The 19,560-nt window shown below is 37.2% G+C and overlaps 1 protein-coding gene across 3 annotated transcripts in view; it reads right to left on the minus strand.

The window, feature by feature from the left end:
* The window catches only part of SETX (senataxin), a 95,816-nt gene that overhangs the window by 20,359 nt on the left and 55,897 nt on the right, over nucleotides 1-19,560 (minus strand). For all 3 annotated transcript variants that reach the window (XM_049895164.1, XM_049895165.1, XM_049895166.1), the window contains exons 12-18: nucleotides 13,874-14,044; nucleotides 12,798-13,030; nucleotides 11,359-11,526; nucleotides 10,661-10,817; nucleotides 3,114-3,215; nucleotides 2,801-2,916; nucleotides 1,633-1,704 (exon numbers count right to left, since the gene is read on the minus strand). In XM_049895164.1, coding sequence (XP_049751121.1) covers nucleotides 1,633-1,704; nucleotides 2,801-2,916; nucleotides 3,114-3,215; nucleotides 10,661-10,817; nucleotides 11,359-11,526; nucleotides 12,798-13,030; nucleotides 13,874-14,044 — 1,019 coding nt within the window. The remainder of the gene's footprint in view (nucleotides 1-1,632; nucleotides 1,705-2,800; nucleotides 2,917-3,113; nucleotides 3,216-10,660; nucleotides 10,818-11,358; nucleotides 11,527-12,797; nucleotides 13,031-13,873; nucleotides 14,045-19,560) is intronic.

Genomic DNA, 19,560 nt, shown 5'->3' on the forward strand with positions numbered 1-19,560 from the left:
TCACCGATTAATTCTACTGAGTAGTAAATCAAATATCTGAGTAAAGCTAGGGTTAGAAATAAGCTTCAACGTACCTTTTGTTCTATTAATTTTTAAAGTAAATAACGTTGTTCTTTCTTTTATAAAGTCTAATACCAACAAAGGAAACCCTGGTAGCATAGTGGTTAAGTGCTACGGCTACTTAACCAAGAGGTCGGCAGTTCGAATCCACCAGGCGCTCCTTGGACACTCTATGGGGCAGTTCTATTCTGTCCTATAGGGTCGCTATGAGTCCGAATTGACCCGATGGCACTGGGTTTTTTTTTTTTTTTTGGTTTTAATACCAACAAAAATATCTATGGACCTTTCTACTTCCATATTAAGAAAAACAACTCTGGTCTGTTTCTATAACACAATATACTGTGATGAAACCAGATGATATGAATGGCACCTTACAATGTATACAATTTAGCATTCAAACTAATTAACTGGGATTATTATTAGTCAATGTGCCTATTTCTGCTACTGAGAAGTAGTAATGGCTTATCCCTGCACATATGATATACTCAACCATGAACTCCAAGGCATTACATGGGAGCTTTAGGAGGAAGATGCAACTGTGGCCCTCTGGTGCTCACAGGTTAAAGCCTTGTCAAATACCCCTTCAGCAATCTAGTGAGTTAAACTGCCAAGGCACAATTAAGTCAATGGCCCACAGAACACATGAACATGGACTTCATTCTTAAATTCCCAAAAATTCATTTTGGGCTTCGCTTAAAATTCTACTAAAAAACATTCCACTTCATTTTTAGTTTAAAAAAACTGTTGGTGAAAATATACATTAAATTCTACTTTATTTTGTTACATACCCATAAAAAAAACCTGTTGCCGTCGAGTTGATGCCAACTCCTAGTGACCCTATAGGACAGAATACAACTACCCCAGAGGGTTTCCTACTGACCTTTTGGTTAGCAGTCAACTGCTTAACCACTGTGCCACCAGAGCTCCACAGAGAAGGCTAATAAAAATTCCAGCTCATAAATACTAATAACGTTACCAGTCAATATTACCCTTTCTCCCTGACTCCTGCTTGTTTTAATTAGAGCAGCATTCTGGTGATCAGAACATACATCTGGCTCATTCCAGCTTCAATCAGCCTAAATCTTATTTTTGCTATTTTTACACCCAAAGTTATATATGTTATAGAAGAATTCTTATAATCAAAAACAAGAACAAAGAGTTTATGCTTTAAATTAAGAATTGCAAAAATATGCTTATTCTTTCCTATGCCAAGCCCCATCAATGCCATGTGACTTGAATCCACACATTGTGATTTTCTTTCTTCCTTTTAAATAGGGAAAACAGCTACAAATCTATTTTCATTAGAGGAAAAAATTTTTTTGCAGTGGGAGAAGGGGAGACAGTATACCTAAGAAGAAGGTTTTTAAAACACTTACCCAGACTTAAAACAGGAAAAACATAATTTATAATCACTTTTTTCTTATAAATCTCTAGTAAGAATCCGTTTGTAGGTTAAAATTTTATGTTTGAAATTGTTCATAATAAAAAGTTTTAAAAATGTAATTGAGGAAAGTACATAAGCTAAGTCATGTCATAATTTAAAAAAAAAAATGCTATAGGTGAACTACTTACCTCTTTAATCTTAGATGCAAGTTCCTGCCTTTCTTTTGAAACTTGGGCAATTTTTTCATCTAATTCTCGCCTCTGGAAAACATTTGGATGTCACCGTTAAAACTAAACTAAGCATTTTTAAACATTTTCTAATGGGCTGCCCACATTTTAAAAAAGTAAGTCTATATTTTTAAATCAATGAAAAGCTTACTATTAACATAGCCGGTTTTCTCTTTACAGTGCAGTTGTGAAACACTTTCTGTATCACTGCATTAAGACACAGGTCCAGTGGACTGAGTGGATGCTACTTCTGTTTGCTCAGCATTCCAACCTTTGCAGCATTATTCCTCTATTAATTTTTAAGCAGTTCTAATGAGGTTGTCAATCACACCCCAGTCTTTCCTCTAGCCACAGTGATGGACATATAATACAGGCTAGGCAAATCTTGGTACCCGCTTCCCTAAAAACAGAGATTGGGCCAGCTTGCCCACCCCTGAAATAACCAGTTCTTCCTTGGGATTGATTTATGGATGTAGGAGAGAAATCTTCTCTTCCTCTGGGGTTTGTAAGCTGGGGTGGTGGAACCTAGAGATGGTGGCACTCATCTTTTCCTGGAGAAGAAACAGCTGACACATAGAGAAAAACTAGTTACGAGATGGAGAAATGACATCATTTGAGCCTCTGGATCCAGTCATGCTGAAGCTAGTTCACTCCTGGTTCTTCTAGTTATATGTGCCAATAAACACCTTTTTTGTCTAACCTAATTTGAGTTGGGTTTCTTTAACTTGCAACTGAAGGACTAATAAATGTTGTATAGCTTTAATACAAAGCAGGGATCAGTAAACTATGGCCTATGGGCCAAATTCAACCTGCTGTCTGTTTTTATAAATAAATGTGTATCGAAACCAGATACATCCATCCGTTTATGTACAGTCTATGACTGTTTTCATGCTACGAGAACAAAACTAAGTAGTTGCAACAGACAACATACGGTCTGCAAAGCCTAAAATACTATCTTGCCCTTTATGCAAAAAGTTTGTTAACCCCCGATGTAAGATATACAATTTAAAAACTGGTAATACACATTTTTGTATATGAATTATGCCATTCCCAATAAAAGTATGGCATCAACAAGTTTGTATACCTGAGTTATTATTTAAAGAACACTAATCAAGAAATGTTTACATACCTGTACTTCCCTTACACCTCGGCACAAAGCACGCTGGCGGGAAAGCTCATCTAGTTGATGATCTAAAAACTCTTTTCTTTTATGCATCTCCTGAACATGACAAGGTAAGTCCTTTTCTAAAATGAATAAGTAAATAGATAATACGCCAGTTCTAACACACTTACACACATATGCAAACACAATGTAAAGAAAAACTAGTTCCCAAAGCTAGACTATCTCTAGGTATTCAAATTACCTTTAAAATCTAAGTCACTGTCTACTATAAAAAAAAAAAAAAGAGATATTGCTAGTATGTACCTTATTTAGTACTTACTCATTCTGTGGTTAACTTGGCTGTCCAAACTGAATTTTAGAACTTCATTATTAATAGACTTTTCCGGCCCCAGTCGTACTAAATTTATATCTCCACAGTTTCCTATTGATAAAATTACACACAAAGATTAACAAGGACTCTATCAATCCTGTCTCTGTACACGGTGTCTTTCTCTAAACAAATATATTCACAGTCAGAGAAGGGAGCTAAGATGAACTATCAACTGGATATCAGGAACTCCATTAGGGATTTCTCAGATATTATTTCATATATTCCTCATAACAACCTTATAAAGCAAGTACTAATTATTTCTACCTCATAAAAACTACTGAGATCACATAAATTATACACTGCTGAATTGAAATTCTATTATACTGATGTTTTTCACACTGTGTGCTATAGGACATTCCATAGTAAAATATATTTGGGAAATGCTGAGTTAAAATAAAACAAGTTAGTGTTTGACACTTATCCCAATCTGACTCATCACATAGTCGTTTACTGTCTATCTCCCTCCACTGGAATCTAAGTCCCATTAAGAACTTTGGTCACTGCCTAGAACAGTGCCCGGCACATAAGTACAATAAATAAATGCTGAATGAATGAAAGAATGAATAGTTTATTTATATAGGTATCTATAGCAGAGCTCTATGATCCAGCTCTACGAGTCAGCTCATTCTTCTAAATTTGAGGCCATGTTCTCTGGCCAACATTTATTTGAGGGTTTCAAAACTGCTAATTGACTTGACTTGTGTTTCCACCAAAAAGGTGGATCCTATTACCTGGAAACCCTCCCACTATAAACACCTAGAAATGCTCCAGCTCCATAAATTATAACAGACATTCTTTAAATTGCAGGACTGAACTCATAAAAATGTAAGAGAAATTCTTAGGAGCTAAAAACAAAGAGAAAGATAAAAATCAGAGGTGAAAACCCTTGAGCTGCTGTGTCTTCCCTTAGGAGACAGAGTAAGGTGTGGGGATTGGTCATTGTGGAGGGGCTTAGGTGTTTTGTTTTGCTTTACTTTTTGAAAACAACATTATTGAGGTATAATTTACATCTGATAAAATGCAGAGATATTTAAATCTTTACTTCCTTGAGTATGACAAATGTCTACATCAGCAAAACCATCATTCCAATCAAGATACAGAAATTTCCAAAATAAGGACTTGGCTTTTAATGCCCAACAGAAAGCCTGGAAGAGACGGAGAGATGAAAAAGAAGTGTATCTATCTTGGCCTGGGCTCAGCTGGTAAAAAATAAACTCTCCTCTGGGACTTTCCAACCACAGGCCTGTGCCACACTTGAGTTAGGGCATAAATACATAACACAGGGAATAAAAAACGGGGCCCAACTATAAATACAGTTGAAATTTAAAACATGAGAATACAATATACAATTTTATGCCAATATACCTGAAGACCTTAGATAAAGTGGAAATTTTTCTTAAAAGAGATGAATTAGCGAAACTCACACAAAAACAGGGAACGTCAAAAGATCTATAACCATTAAGGAAATTTAAACAGTAGGTAAAGACCTGCCCATCTGCCAAAAAAAATTAATAAATTCAGAAGGCTATAATTATATATACCAAGTTAACTAAACCTTCAAGAAACAAATAAACCCTGGCTTATATAAAACATTGCAGAAAATTTCTCCAACTTACTGTTTAAAGTCTGTGTAACTTCAATACTAAAACCAGACAAAGACATTATGACAAAGAAAAATTACAGGATGGCCTCATTAATAACATGGGACCAAGTTGGGCTTATTTTAGGAATAAAAGATGTTTTCAGATGAGAAAAGCATCGTAATTTACCACATTTAACAAATTAATGAAGGAAAACTTCGCTACCATTTCAACGGATAAAAAGAAAAAAAAAAAGCCTGCAACAAAGTTCAATACCCATTCATGATAAAAAACTCTTGGCAAAGCTGTAATGAGAAGGTGATTTCTTTAACCTGATAAAATATAGACTCTGGGTTTTGCTACACACACACACATACACACACACATGCGCGCACACACGCACACGTACATGACCAGTGTTTACATAAATGCTTGTTAGTGATTGAATTGTGTCCCCCAAAAGTATGTGTTATCAATCCTAACCCACTACCTGTGGTTATAATCACATTTGGGAATGGCTTTTCTTTGTTATGTTAACGTAGCAGTATTAGCCTAGGGTATGTTTTAAGTCAAAAGAGCAGATTAATAAGATTAAACAAGGAAGCACAGATAGCGGAAGAAAGATCACCAAGGAGCCAAGACTGAAAAGAGACAACCTTCCCGCAAACCAACAAAGACAGAAAGCCTTCCCCTAGAGCCAGTGTTTCAAATTCAGACTGTTAGTCTCCTAAACTGTGACATAAAAAATTTCTATTTGTTAAAGCCATCCACCTGTGGTATTTCTGTTATAGTTAAAAAACCTGTTGCTGCAAAGTCCACTGTGGCTCAGAGCGACTCTATAGGACAGAGAAGAGCTGTCCCATAGAGTTACCAAGGAGTAGGTGGTGGATTTAAACTGCCAAACATTTGATTACCAGCTGAGGTCTCAACCACTGTGCCTAACTATGACAGAATTCGATACCAGAGAGCAGGGTGCTGTCCCAACAAATACCTAAAATGTGGGAGTGGTTTTGGAATTGGGTAATGGGCAGAGGCTGGAAGAGTTTTAAGATGCCTAATAGTAAAACCTTGATTGCCTTGAAGAGACTGTTGGTAAAATTACTGTAAGGGCACAGAAGGAAAAGGGGAGAGCCACAGACAAAGTCTCTACTGTCTTAAGAGAATACATATGGCACTGTCTACAGAATGTTACTAAAGATGTGGAGGTTAAAGTGAGACAGATAGGGTTAACAGTGCTGGAGGAACAAAAGAGCTGTTAAAAGATTACCACCTGGAAGTTGGGTAAACAAGAACCACACCCTGTCAACATGAAATAAGGCTGAAACAACCCATGAATTACCATCTCCTTCTTAGTGTTGTTTTCTAGTCCCTTCCCCCTTTACAGGCTCCCGCATGCGCAGAAGAACAAAGTGTGACTGCTGTTCCGCTGGTTAACTTTCCTTAGCCCTCCGAAGATGGTGATGTACTGCCAAGGATCAATGCGCCTGTACTATATCCCATAATAAGTGATGCCAAGGGCTGCGGAAAAGGACTCCACTTGAATATCTGCGGGTTCCATCTTGGATTCCAGATGCACGTGCAACCTAATTCACATGTACCGCCATTCTAAGAAGAACTCGCCCCTTGAAAGAAGCCCACTAAGTAGTCATTACTCTCTTGTCTCCACCAAACCTAGATAAGCCCTAGCCTTGCTTCCCTTTTGAGTCAGTCTTTTGGAGTGGCTTAGATCCCCGCTGACTCCTTTTGCTTTACTCAAGCAAAATAAAGCTTGCTGAAAATAAAGTTTGCCTTTCGCGTGTATTCTTACTTGGGAAAAGACAAGGACCCTTTGTGTCAGATTGGCAATTGGTTAACAAAGGTGCTTCTAATGAGGCTTTTAAAGGAAATGATAAACATGTGATTGGACAATGGAGTAATGGCGATGCTTTTTACGCAGCAGCAAAGAACTTGTACGAGTTATGTTCAAATGTTTGTTGGAAGGTAGAATGTGTAAGTGATAAACTTGGATATTGAGATTTCTAAGCAAGCTCTTAAAGCAGCTGCATGGTTTCTTCTTGTCGCTTATAGCAAAATGTGAAAGAGATGGCCTTAAAAATGAGCTGTGCAAAATGAAAACAAAACTTATAAAGACTTGGAAAATTCTACTGTACAAACTCAAGACTCATATTCTAGAATCTTCACCAAGGACACAGCTATACAATCTTATGTTAAAGAGATTAAGCCTGTGACTGATGGATCTAAACCACTACCACAGCACAAAACCCATCAGCTTAGACTGAAGGGGACATAGAAAGGATGAAAGGAAAGAAATCTTTCTGCCTCTTGGAATTCTACAGGCAGGAAACAGGCCAAAGGAGCTACACATGTCCTCCATGAAAATAAAAGAACCATCCCTGGAGAAGTCAGGAGATCAGCGGAAATTTTCAAGGGAGCATGGGAAGCAGGGCTGTCTTAGTTTCAAAGGTGGAGCCTCTGTCTCATGAATCTCATAGGGTGGAGCCACAGCATCCTATGTTTCAAAGAATGGAACCATGGCTTCCTAGGTTTCAAAAAGTCAGATTCTCACCAACTCGGTTCTGGAGCGTAGGGCTGCCTTTCATGTGTGCTGAGAGGATGGGGCCTCTGCCCAAAGCTGTGGAGGTGGGCCTCCAAGCCCAAAGGGCAGAAGAATGGGGTCTGCCAGGGCCAAGGATTCACCACTCAGGTGTACAAGAATGGGACTGTCCAAAGTTATGGGAGCAGAGTTGCCATCTCAATGGGCCTAGAAGGTGTGGCTAAAGCCGATGGCCCTCCACCCAGAATCCAAAGAGCATGGCCAACACCCAGAGTCTGGAGGGCATGGCTAGTTTGGATGGTCTCAGTGAACAGGATCATTTTACAACTTTCAGAGTTTATATTTGTTCTGCTGGATTTTGGACTTGCTTGGTGCTCATTATCCCCTCCTTCCTTCCAATTTCTCGTATTTGTAATGAAAATGTCCAACTTGTGCCTGTTCTACCATTGTAGATAACTTGTATTCTAGATTTCACAGGTTTACAAATGAAGAGGAATTTTGCCACAGAATGCAATATGCCTTAAATCTCACCCATATTTGATTGATGATTCAGAGAATGAGATCTTGGACTTAGAGATTATTTACGACTTTTGGGAAGATGTGAGGGGGTGAATGTGTTTTGCATATGGGAAGGACATGAATTTTGAGGGGTCAAAGGGCGAAATATTATGGATAGAATTACATCCCCCTCAAAAAATACGCGTTGTAAACCCTATTCCTGTAGTTACAATCACATTTGGGAATGGGTTTTCTTTGTTATGTTCATGTGGCAGTATTGGTGTACAGTGTGTCTTAAATCAATCTCTTCTGAGATATGAAAGAGCAGATTAAGCAAGGAAGCAGAAATAGGGGGAGATATATGCCATGCCACAAGAAAATCACCAAGAACCCAAGGCTGAAAAGAGTCAAGGACCTTCCTCCAAAGCCAACAGAGATAGAAACCTTTCCCCAGCACCAGCGTCCTGAATTCAGACTTCTGGTCTCCTAAACTGTAAGAAAAGGAGCCCTGGTGGTATAATGGTTAAGTGCTCACCTGCAACTGAAAGGTCGATGGCTGAACCTACTAGCTGCTTCACAAGAGAAAAGACTTGATGATCTGCTCCTGTAAAGACCACAGCCTAAGAAATCCAATGGGGCAGTTCTATCACACTGGGTTGCTATGAGGCGGAATCAACTCAATGGCACACAACAACAAACTAAGGAAATAAATTTCTATTTGTTAAAGCCACCCACTTATGGTATTTCTGTTATAGCAGCACTAGATAACTAAGACAACGCGTTTGGCTTTAAACTATAGCATGCAGTACGTTTCATATTGAAACCCAGTACATACACACACACGTACACAGACATATGCCTATACACACACTTCGCAACTGAAACGAGTTTCACAAAACAATACTTACCCATACTACCTGTGATGCACTCTGGTCTTTTCTATTTTCTTCTATTCTACTTTATTTAAGTTTTAAGTATACTAGTTGTGGTCTCCATAAACTGATTTTATAATTCACTATTTGATCACAACCCACAATTTGAAAAGCACTGCCCTATTAAGCTGCGTGTACACACAGGAGACATAAAAAACAATGCAGGGCTTTAATGTGCTCCTTTTACTGTCCTTTCAACTGTTATGTAGCATTACACAGTACAATTCACTTGTCCAAAGCAGGGAACATTTTTATACCTGCACTGAAGAAATACGCATGTGTTCACTGCAACAGGGTTTAAAATTGGAAATAAACTAAATTTCTATCAACGGATAATGAATAAACTGCATACTCGTACAATATCATACAGCAGTTAATATGGATTATAGCTGCACATAAAATCACAAATCTTACAAACTTAAGTTGCAGACTGATAATGTATTGTAAGTTCTAAGACGCAAATGAATTCTATACACAGGTAATATGTAAGAAAAAGGAAACACATGTATGATCCTCTAGAATAAAGAGGATATGTCCCAGCCTCCCCTGTAACTGAGTATGGCCATGTGAGTGACTTCTGGACAAGAGGAAATAAGCCGAACTGCCATGGGCAGCAGCCAGGAATCTAGATGCTGCTACGTTCCCTTTGCCCCTCTTCATCTTCCTCATGCTTGCTAGATGTGATTACTGGAGCTGGAGCAGCCATCTCTGACTATGAGGTGCACACTAAGGAATGGAGGTCACAGACAATGGAGCAACAAGCTACAAGGAGACTAAGTCTCTGAAGACTCTGGAGCACAGTCACCAAACCAGTGCTGGTCTGCCTACTGCCCAACCCTGGACTTTTGAGTAAGAAAGAAATTACTACTATATTTAAGCCACTGTATCTAAAGTCTCTATTATTTGTAGCTGAATCTAATCCTAACCTAACAGCATTGTCAGGTATCCTGGAAGAATATAAAATCTGTTGGGGGAAGACAAGATATATGCGTTTGGAAAAATAGTCTAATATAAAGCTATAGCCATACCACCTGTTATGAGTGATATGAAGAGTAAGTTTTTTAAGATTAAGTAAACAAATTATTTTACATCTCAGTCAAGCATCCTGAATCATTTGTGGTGATGCTCTTCACTATTACATGAACTCTACTAAAAAGTTTTCTTACTCCTATAAAAACAAAACAAAGTTTTCTTACTCCTGTAGTATTTAACATTTCTACTCTTCAGTTTCCCTACTCACAGGATAGGATTATTTAATACCTCTCTCACAGGATTATTTTGAGGATTACTGACATACAATAAACACTCAATAACTATAAACAATTATTGTTTTTACTATTTTCAATAAGTCAATGTTTACTGAAAGTGTTATATTTTAAATCTACTAATATTTCTAGCTTTATAGTCACTAAATATCTACTAGGCCCTCATGGAACTTATTACATTCTAGCTACACTGAACTATCTGAAGCTCTCTTGCCTCTGCTCCTTTTTATTTATCATAACATCTGCTAGAATGCCCTTTCCCCTTATTTCCCATGGCTAACTCCTTATTGCTCTTCAGTTTTCATTTTAGACATCATTTCCTCCAAAAGCCTTCCCTAACCCGCACGTGACTGAATCAAGGGCCCCTCTCAGGTGATCTGAAGGCACCCCCCGTCTTTAACCTATTACAGAACTTATCGCTCTATAACTTAATTGTCCAATGACCTGTCCACTTCCCTCATTAGACTGTATGTTTCCTTCAAGTCCAGGATCATGCTTTTGTTTTCTGTTGAAACCTCGCTACCTAGCACTACATGAATCTATGAGTTCATATGAGCTACAGCTCTAAGTAGAAGTTATTACCAGGATTGGCTTGCTCTTTGTCATTCAAAGCTGCCCACACTAAACACTGAAAAAACCATATTTAAAGCCCACATAAGGATCATACCCAAAGGATTCTTCTTGTCTTTACATTTTTCCTTGAATTCGAGGATAATTTTTTTCATAAGTTCATCAACAGCTGCATTGGAAGGTGCACACACAAGAACACGGTTCTGTTTGATTTTGGCATTGGAGTTTTCATCTGAATACCCCCTCCTCTGGTTCTAGAATTTGCCACATGCATACAAAACAAACAAAAAAAAACTGATGAGCTCTATTGTATAGTTTTAAAGTTATTCTCTAGTTCTGTGTATGCTCAAGTTTCCACTATGGTAAAAATAAGTAAAAGCACTTATATCTTATAATGACATTAAAATTACTCTGGCATAAAATTTTATCAACTATCCTGAGTCTTACACCTAACCAACCACTTAATGTAATCAATACTCTGTCTAACCAAAATGTAGCCCTGGAATACATTAAAGATGGTTTCCTGGCATTAGTTGGGACCTATAATGAAGCCGAAATAAGACCATTCTAGCCCTTAGGATTAGTTTCACCTGAGATAGTGTTTTGTGCTTTTCCTACTACTTACAACCTTCCCTCCCTTTCTCTGATACAGTTGCACACAACAACAATATAAAAAAAAATACAAAAGTTAAAGGAAAAAAGGATTTTAATAATTATATATACCGGTTAATTCAAGTATGTAAAACAAAGCAATGTATTCAATTACCACCCGCAATGCCCTCACTCACACTCTACCTCTGTCAGTAGGCGGTATAGGAGGCCAACAATAGTTTTTGATTTTCCTGTTCCAGGTGGTCCATGAATCAGACAGATTTTTGCAACTGATGGTGAGTGTTTCACCATTGCATATGCAGTTTCTATTGCTTTCTTTTGGTCTTCATTGAAATCTCTTAAGTAGGTAATCTACAAAAAAGACATTAGTGAGATTGAGTTGTTTTCTCTACACTGGCACATGAAGGGAAGATAATGAAAACATCATTTGAATTTCTTCTAATCTATACCAGCCAGCAGCTTTTGTTTTGGTCAGGCAACACCCCAAAGGGACCTTTAATCTAAGGGCTGCTTTCACTACTGGAGGAAAAACTTATTATTTACAAGTATCAGCAGGCTTCTCAGTCCATTTCAAAAATACTACAGGGCGTATTATTGTTTGTGATTCTTACAAAGAAGATCAAAACAAATTACATTTACTTCTATAATTTTCTTCTAAGCATTCTCTGATTCTATTTTAGTTAATTCTTTCCTTTCACTGTAAAAACTAATATTCCAATACTATTTCTTTCCTACTGCATCTAAACCTCAGTTTCACTTACAAGCTAGGTCACTAAACTCCCAACCTGTGAGCCTCAGGCTCTGTCATCCAAAAAACGTGGGATTCCTTAAAGGGTGAGAATTGAATGAGATAAAGCACATGAAAGTCCTAAGCACACAGTAAACCAAAACCCATTGCCACTGAGTAGATTCCAACTCATGGTGATCCCATGTGTTACAAGAGTATAACTGAGAGTTCCATAGGGTTTTCTTGGCTGTAATCTTTGTGGAAGCAGATCACTGAGCCTTTCTTTCATGGTACCACTGGTTGGGGTCAAATTGTCAACCTTTCAGTTAGTAGCCGAGATCAAACGATTTGCGCCACCCAGGCACCTATTATTAGCACGCAGTAGGAGTTAAAAAAAAAAAAAAAAATTAGGTTCCTTTGCCTTTCTCTCTGTTAATTTCCTGGAGTTTATATACAGCTTTTACAGTGAGAAATAAATGTTGACACAAAACAACTTCATCTTCGCATATGTAGCATTACCTGTCAATTCTTCATTTATCATTCAAATGCAAAATAAATCCATTAAACCTACTCCTAATCCTGAATTTTAATAACCTAACAAACATTTAAGAGCTGACCTAACATTTTAATGGTGTTCTTCAAGCTTATTTTCAATTCTTTATTGTACTGAACCGCTTTCCTGAGGTAAGCTGACTAACCTAATCATATACTTGGCAATATTAAAGGCACACACACTTTAAAGAAAACTAAGCATGAAACAACGTCACTGTGCATTCACATTGAATGTGTCTTTGTTGCAGACATACAGGAATATGTAGCAGGTAAAGTTTTGATGCTTTAATATTCTGACATGAAGTTTTATGACTTTCCTTGGTATCATATAATTATTACTCACAATTCTCTCAGAAGTTGTAGTTAGTAAATCTTTTGTACAGAAGTCCATGGGGTTTGGATTCAGAACAGCCCTGGCCAGTTGGTTCCGACCACTCAACAGAGACATGGCTTTCAACTTCCTTTGTGTAGTTACCAGAGAACTGATTACAATACATTTCACAAGTTCATTTAAATTGACCGGCAAATTGTCTTGAGTCTGGATGGAAACGCAACACTCAGATTTCCCGTTACGCACTATTATCAAAAAGAAGAAAAAGCAATTTCAGTTACCAGTGAATACTGTTGTCCAGTTAAAAAGGTTATTTAGAATTAGGTATTTTTTAGCTTATGTTTTTGTGTACGGTATTTAAATGATCCATTCAATAAATATTTACTAAATGCCTCCTAAGAACCAGGCAATGTTCCTGTCCTCAAAAAGTTTATTTTCTAGAAGCCAGAGGCAGGTAATCAAATAAACCTGTCGGATGGGGGTAAATGCTATGAAGAAAGCAGAGTAATTAGTCCCAGACCAAGGCTGGAATATGATTTAAGGTACAACAGCTGTTCTGCAAATTACCTGTTTTATAACAAACACTATGACAGATGAAAAAGTGCACCAAAAGGAGAGGACTATTATAAAAGAAAGCTTTTAAATCATAAAGCTGTCACAATAAATCCTGGGCCTTTTCCAGGAGAGTCTAGGTAAAACTATAAGAAAGACTCTGAATGACGAGTAATCGACATTGCAAATACACGTCTAGTAACTGTATAGCAAATACATAGCTGGTAAAGCACAACTTAGTGGAAAATAGGAAATAAGGTTACTCTAATCAGGAGTGCTGGTAACGCAGTGGTTAAAGCACTTGGATGCTAACCCAAAGGTCAGCGGTTCCAGCTCACCAGCAGCTCCATGGGAGAAAGATGCGGCAGTCTGACGCCATAAAGATTTACAGCCTTGGAAACCCTACAGGGCAGTTCTACCCTGACCTATAGGGTCGCTATGAGTTGGAACTGACTTGACCGCAGTGGGTTTGGGTTTTTTTTTTTTTTTTTAACGTATCTAACAGATTAATTTTCAATGCTTCATTATTTACTTACTGACTGAAGTACGGCGAAATTTATAAACATAACCACAATAATATTCATGGGGATCTTGCATGAGATTTCCTTCTGTATTATTCTCTTCGTTTAGTCTTTCAGGAACCAAAAACACCAAGTCATTTTCCTTTGGATGAAGCTGTCTAGCCAGTTCACATTCCTCAAGATAAACTATGAAATAACAAGAAGTCAGCATTTACATAGCTCTAACAGAATCATTTTAAATAAGCTTAACCTTAAAGGAAATTAAATCCTTGTACTAAGTTTAAGAGGAACCCTGGTTGTTCCAGTTAAGTGCTTGGCTGCTAACCAAAAGGTCGGTGGTCAAACCTATCAGCTGCTCGGTGGGAGAAAGATGTAGCAGTCTGCTTCCTTAAAGATTACAGCCTAGGAAACCCTAATGGGACAGTTTACTCTGTCCTATAGGGTCACTATGAGTCAGAATAGACTTGACAGCAACGGGTTTACTAAGTTTAAGTAAGTACACAGCACTGCCAATTTGAGCATACTTCAAATTGGTAGTATAATCTAATCAAAACTTTCAAGTACACTTCTCGCTTATTGATTAATACGTTATCTGACAATTCCCATTCACGACAATGATAAAAAAAATCTGACTGCTGAGGTGCAAGACGAGAGTAACACTGGCTGTGATGGGTAAGGTTATGTGTCAGCTTGGCTGGGCCATGATTCTCAGTAGTTTGGCAGTTGTGTAAGAATATAATTTGGCAGTTACGTAATGATACAGTCACCCTCCACTTTGTGATCTGATTGTGGTCATCCTCCATTTTCACATAAATGACCTGGTTTTTGGAACCTAACCATGTCGATAAGTGAGAAATGGGTATATTAATTATACAGTACTATAAAATTTAACAACTGCTATAAGCCAAAAGAGATGAAATCATACTATTCAGAGGTAGCTAATAAATTTTCTCCTTGAGGTTTGGTTTGGTTTTAATGAAGAGATTCTCTTTCCTCTACTTTTAAAATTAAAGAAGTTACAATAATAGCGAGACTGTGGAATTAGTATAAGGTAGACATACAGATCAATGGAAAAGAAAATAGTCCAGAAATACACCCATAATCAAAGTCAACTGATTTTTCTACAAAGATGCCAAGGTTATTTAATGGGGGAAGGGATAATCTTTTCAACGAATATCACTAGAAGAATTAGATACCTACTTAAAAAAAATATACATCCTGTCATACCAAATAGCAAGAAACCATTCAAGACTAGTAGGGCCCTGTCTGTAGGACCCAAAAGCCAACTTAAAGAAGCCAACTGCGATGGATTAAAACACAAATATATTTAAATCCATGAGTTCATAATGATATTTAAACAACAACAACCAAAAAAACTCATTAGTCACCACTAGTGCTTGCTAGTGAATTAACTCATTATTTGGAAAACTGGTCAAGAGTCAAGCATTTATTGTACTTTTGTTTTATAAACTATACTACTGAGTAGCCAAATGGTAGATGTGGAGAAATTTCTCTTTATGATCAAATTAAAACATCCTCACCTTGCATCCTATAATGAATTAATGAATCTAGGAATTAAATGTCAACAGCTGTGAATATCACAAAAGAGGAACTAGATATCATACAGCACCTAATGAAGGAACACACCAGCACCTATAACATAGTTTTGCCAAAAATAAAGAAAAAAATAAAACAAAACCTGAATCTGATCAAGCCTCTAGCTCTAATGATCAATTTATAGGAAATACAGAGGACAGAGGAACATACTAAACACCATGGAGATGCAATCAGCAAAATCCAGACAGTGAATAACTCTACAGAATAAAGAATCCAATTTATTCAACAAATAAATTACAAGGGCAGGGGGAACTAACAAGTTAGAGAATTTACAGTCTAAAAAAAGACTTAAAGGACATATCAAACAATGTCAGTGGGCGAGCCTAATTTGGATCTTGATTCAAACAAGCTAAAAATTTATATTTATGAGAAAATTAGGCATCTGAACCCTGATTGGCTATCTGATATTAATACGCAAAACCTCTCCACAAGAAACTATGTGATATTATTGACAGAAAGTAAAGAAAATCTAAATAATTAAAGGTGTATACTATATTCATGATACTGCTATCCTTTGAAACACTTGCTTACAAGGTTGGCCCTTGGCTGGCATCTGAGAATTTGGATTTTGGGAGGGTTCCCACCATTCACTAACAAGAATGGCTCACTGCGCCAAAACTGTGCAAACAATACAGTTTATGCTGAACACCTGCCTCCCTCTTGGGAGTCTGGAAATTTGGTACCTGTTGGGCAAAGCGTACCTAGGTGAACAGCTCTCAATAAAAACTTTGGCTACTAAGTCTCTAATGAGCTTCCTTGGTAGACACTTCACTGTGTTGTTACAATTCCTATCAGGACAATTAAACACATCCTGGGAATTAAGTGCACTCCACCAGAAGAAGACTGTTAAAAGCTTACACCTGGTTTGTTCCAGACTACACCCCATATGTCTTTTTCACTTTGCTTATTGTGCTTTGCAAATAATAAAATGAAAATTGTAAAAAAAAAAAAAAAACTGCACCAATACATGTAAGAAGAAAACAATTGTCTTAATAGGAAAAAAAAAAAAAAAAAGACAGAGGGCACAAACAGGCAATTATCAAAAGAATACAAATGGCCAGTGAACATCTGAGAAAAAAACTACGCCCTCAAATGATGTGCACTTTCATATATAACTGGCAAAATATGTTTAAATTAGCAGATGTGAGGGAAATATACATTCTGATTAAAAGGTGGAAGTTGCAGAACAGAACTTAAAATTCTCATGGACTCCAGATTTTCTAAAGCCATATAGGGTAGATGAACCCCTGAAACTATTACCCTGAGATAATTTTTAAACCCTCAACCAGAAATATCCCTTGAAGTCTTCTTAAAACCAAACAATAATTTAGCTTAACTAGTAAAAAATGTCTGCCTTTAACATTATGCTCTTTTAAGAACTATCTAAACAGGATCAAACTGACAACAGCAACTCAAAAGATCTGAAAGAAACCTTAGGGGACAGTGGGTTTGTTAATGGGGGAGAAACAACTCAAAAAAGGGGGGTGAGAATGGTTGTACAACTTGAAGAATATAATCAATGTCACTGAACTGTACATGTAGAAACTGTTGAATTGGTTTATGTTTTGCTGTGTATATTCTCAACAACAAAATAAGAAAATTTAGAATAAAATGTGTATACTGTGTGATCTAGCAAAGGAATTTATTCAGAGTGTTCATAATAGAGGAAAACTATAATAAAAATGTACGTGTCTAACTAAAAATATCTCATTAAATGAACTATGGCATATGCTTACAATGGAATAACTACAGCAATTAAATACACTATTGTTATTTAATAACACTAAAAAGTCATTTACAATATATTAAGTGAAAATAAGTTAAGTCAAATGTACGCTACAAGAAGACAAGGAATTCTGTTTTCGTCACAGCTATATACCCAGTATACCCAGTACCTAGAATCATTTACCATCAGGTAGTATAAGGTCAAAAAATATTTGCTGATATCAAACACTACTACAAATGCATGAACAAGAGAAGATAAATTAGATAACTGAGAGCTCATAAAAATACTTATGCTCATCAAGACTATCAAAAGAGTAAAAAGACAAGCTTCAGCCTGGGAAAAAATCTTCAGGAACGACATATCTTATAAGGGCCTAATCTCTAAAATACATAGAAATCTTTGACAACTCAGTAACAAAAAGACAAACAACCCAAATAAAAAATGGGCAAAGGACATGAATAGACACTTCACCAAAGAGGTCATTCAAGTGGCCAACACAAATATGAGAAGATGCTTGTGATCATTAGCCATAAGAGAGATGTAAATGAAAACTACAATGAGATAGCATCTCACCCCTGCTAAAATGGCACTGATTTAAAAAAAAAGGCCAGAAAACAAATGCTGGCAGGTGTGTGGGGAAACTGGAACCCTTATTCATGGCTGGTGGGACTGTAAAATGGTACAACTACTATTGAAAACAGTACGGCACTTCAAAAATCTAAAAACAGAACTACCTTATCATCCAGCAATCCTACTTCTAGACATATACCCTAGAGATCCAATAGAAGAGACGTGAACAGACATATACACACCTTTGTTCACTGCAGCACTATTTACCATAGCAAAAAGATGGAAACAACGTAAGTGCCCATCAACAAATGGAGAAACAAAACGTGGTACGTACATACAATGGAATACAGGTTTTCCCCACTAACCAAAAGTAGAGCAATCCTATGAAACCTCTCCTAAGCCAAAATGGTGTAAAGCAAAGACGCAGTTACCACTGATTTATGTGGCAACAATTTTGAGCGTTCCCAGGCCCCCAAAAATAACATACTAAATCATACCAAATGCCACATAAACACTAAAATAAATCAAGATAAAGCACAGATGTGCACAGACAATTCAAAGCTATGGTGGCTTGATGCTGAGTGTATTTCCTGGGGAAGGAGCTTAAAGGCTCCACTCTCGCTGCTCAGGGTGTGCGCTGCCTTTAACAGCTTGCTATAAAACAAATGCTGAACGCTATTTCCACGTTTCACCTTTTTTTGTAAAAGCAAAGTAGCATAAAGCAAATTTGGAAAAGCAAGGGATACCTGTACTACTACACAGTCATAATAATGATGAATTCTTGAAAACATCTTATAAATATGGATGAATCTAGAGGACATTATATTGAGTGAAATAAGTCAATCACCAAAGGACAAATATTGTATAATCTCATTTTCATGAAAAACAAGAATTGGCATTCATACAGAAACCAACATTTCACTGGTGGTTACCAGGGATGGGATAAAGGGAGAGGAGAAATCATTCTCTAAGTGGTACACACTTGTTATTTTTGGTGACGGGAAAGGGAGCACCAAATGTGAGTGAAGTGCGCACAGCCTGACCAAGGTAAATGATGTCACTAAAAGTACACAAGAAAAAGGGCATTTTTGGTAAGTGCTATGATATATATAATTTTGCAACAACAACCAAAAAACATACGTGTAGTAACAGATGTCTATACGTATGCATATATATGGATAGGTATGTATGTGTGTATGTATGGGTTCATACACAAATTTATATGTGTGTACATATGCATATGTGTGCACGCACATATACTGTATTTTTATGCAAATAACATGTGCCTTCTACGTTTGCCAACTGGGCCTCTTCCCCCATGAGGTATTTTTGTAACCGCACTATGCTAATTTTTTTTACAGCAATAAGTAAAAAAAAAAAAAATTGGCATAGTAGCGCTTATGAAAGTACCTCGCAGGGGGGTAGGGCACGGTTAGCAAAGTAGAAGGCACGCATTATTTCTGTAAAAATACAGTATTCATATATGTAATAAAGCACACAGGGGGCACAATTACAGATACTTCTTAGACATAACCAAATACCTCATGGGATAGGTTTTCTGGGCTTGATGGCTTATATTATGCATCCTAGTTTGGTTGAGTAGTGTCTAGGGTCTTAAAAGCTTGCAGGTGGCCATCTAATAGACAACTATTGGTTTCTACTCATTAGGAGCAAAAGAGAAAAAAGGAACCTAAAGACTCAGAGATGAAACTAGTCTATAGGACTAACAGCCTACACAAACCATGGCCTCCTCACCAGAACTAGATGGTGCCTGGCTCCTACTACCAAC

This window comes from Elephas maximus, chromosome 9 (assembly GCF_024166365.1).
Source record: "Elephas maximus indicus isolate mEleMax1 chromosome 9, mEleMax1 primary haplotype, whole genome shotgun sequence".
Lineage (NCBI taxonomy): Eukaryota > Metazoa > Chordata > Mammalia > Proboscidea > Elephantidae > Elephas > Elephas maximus.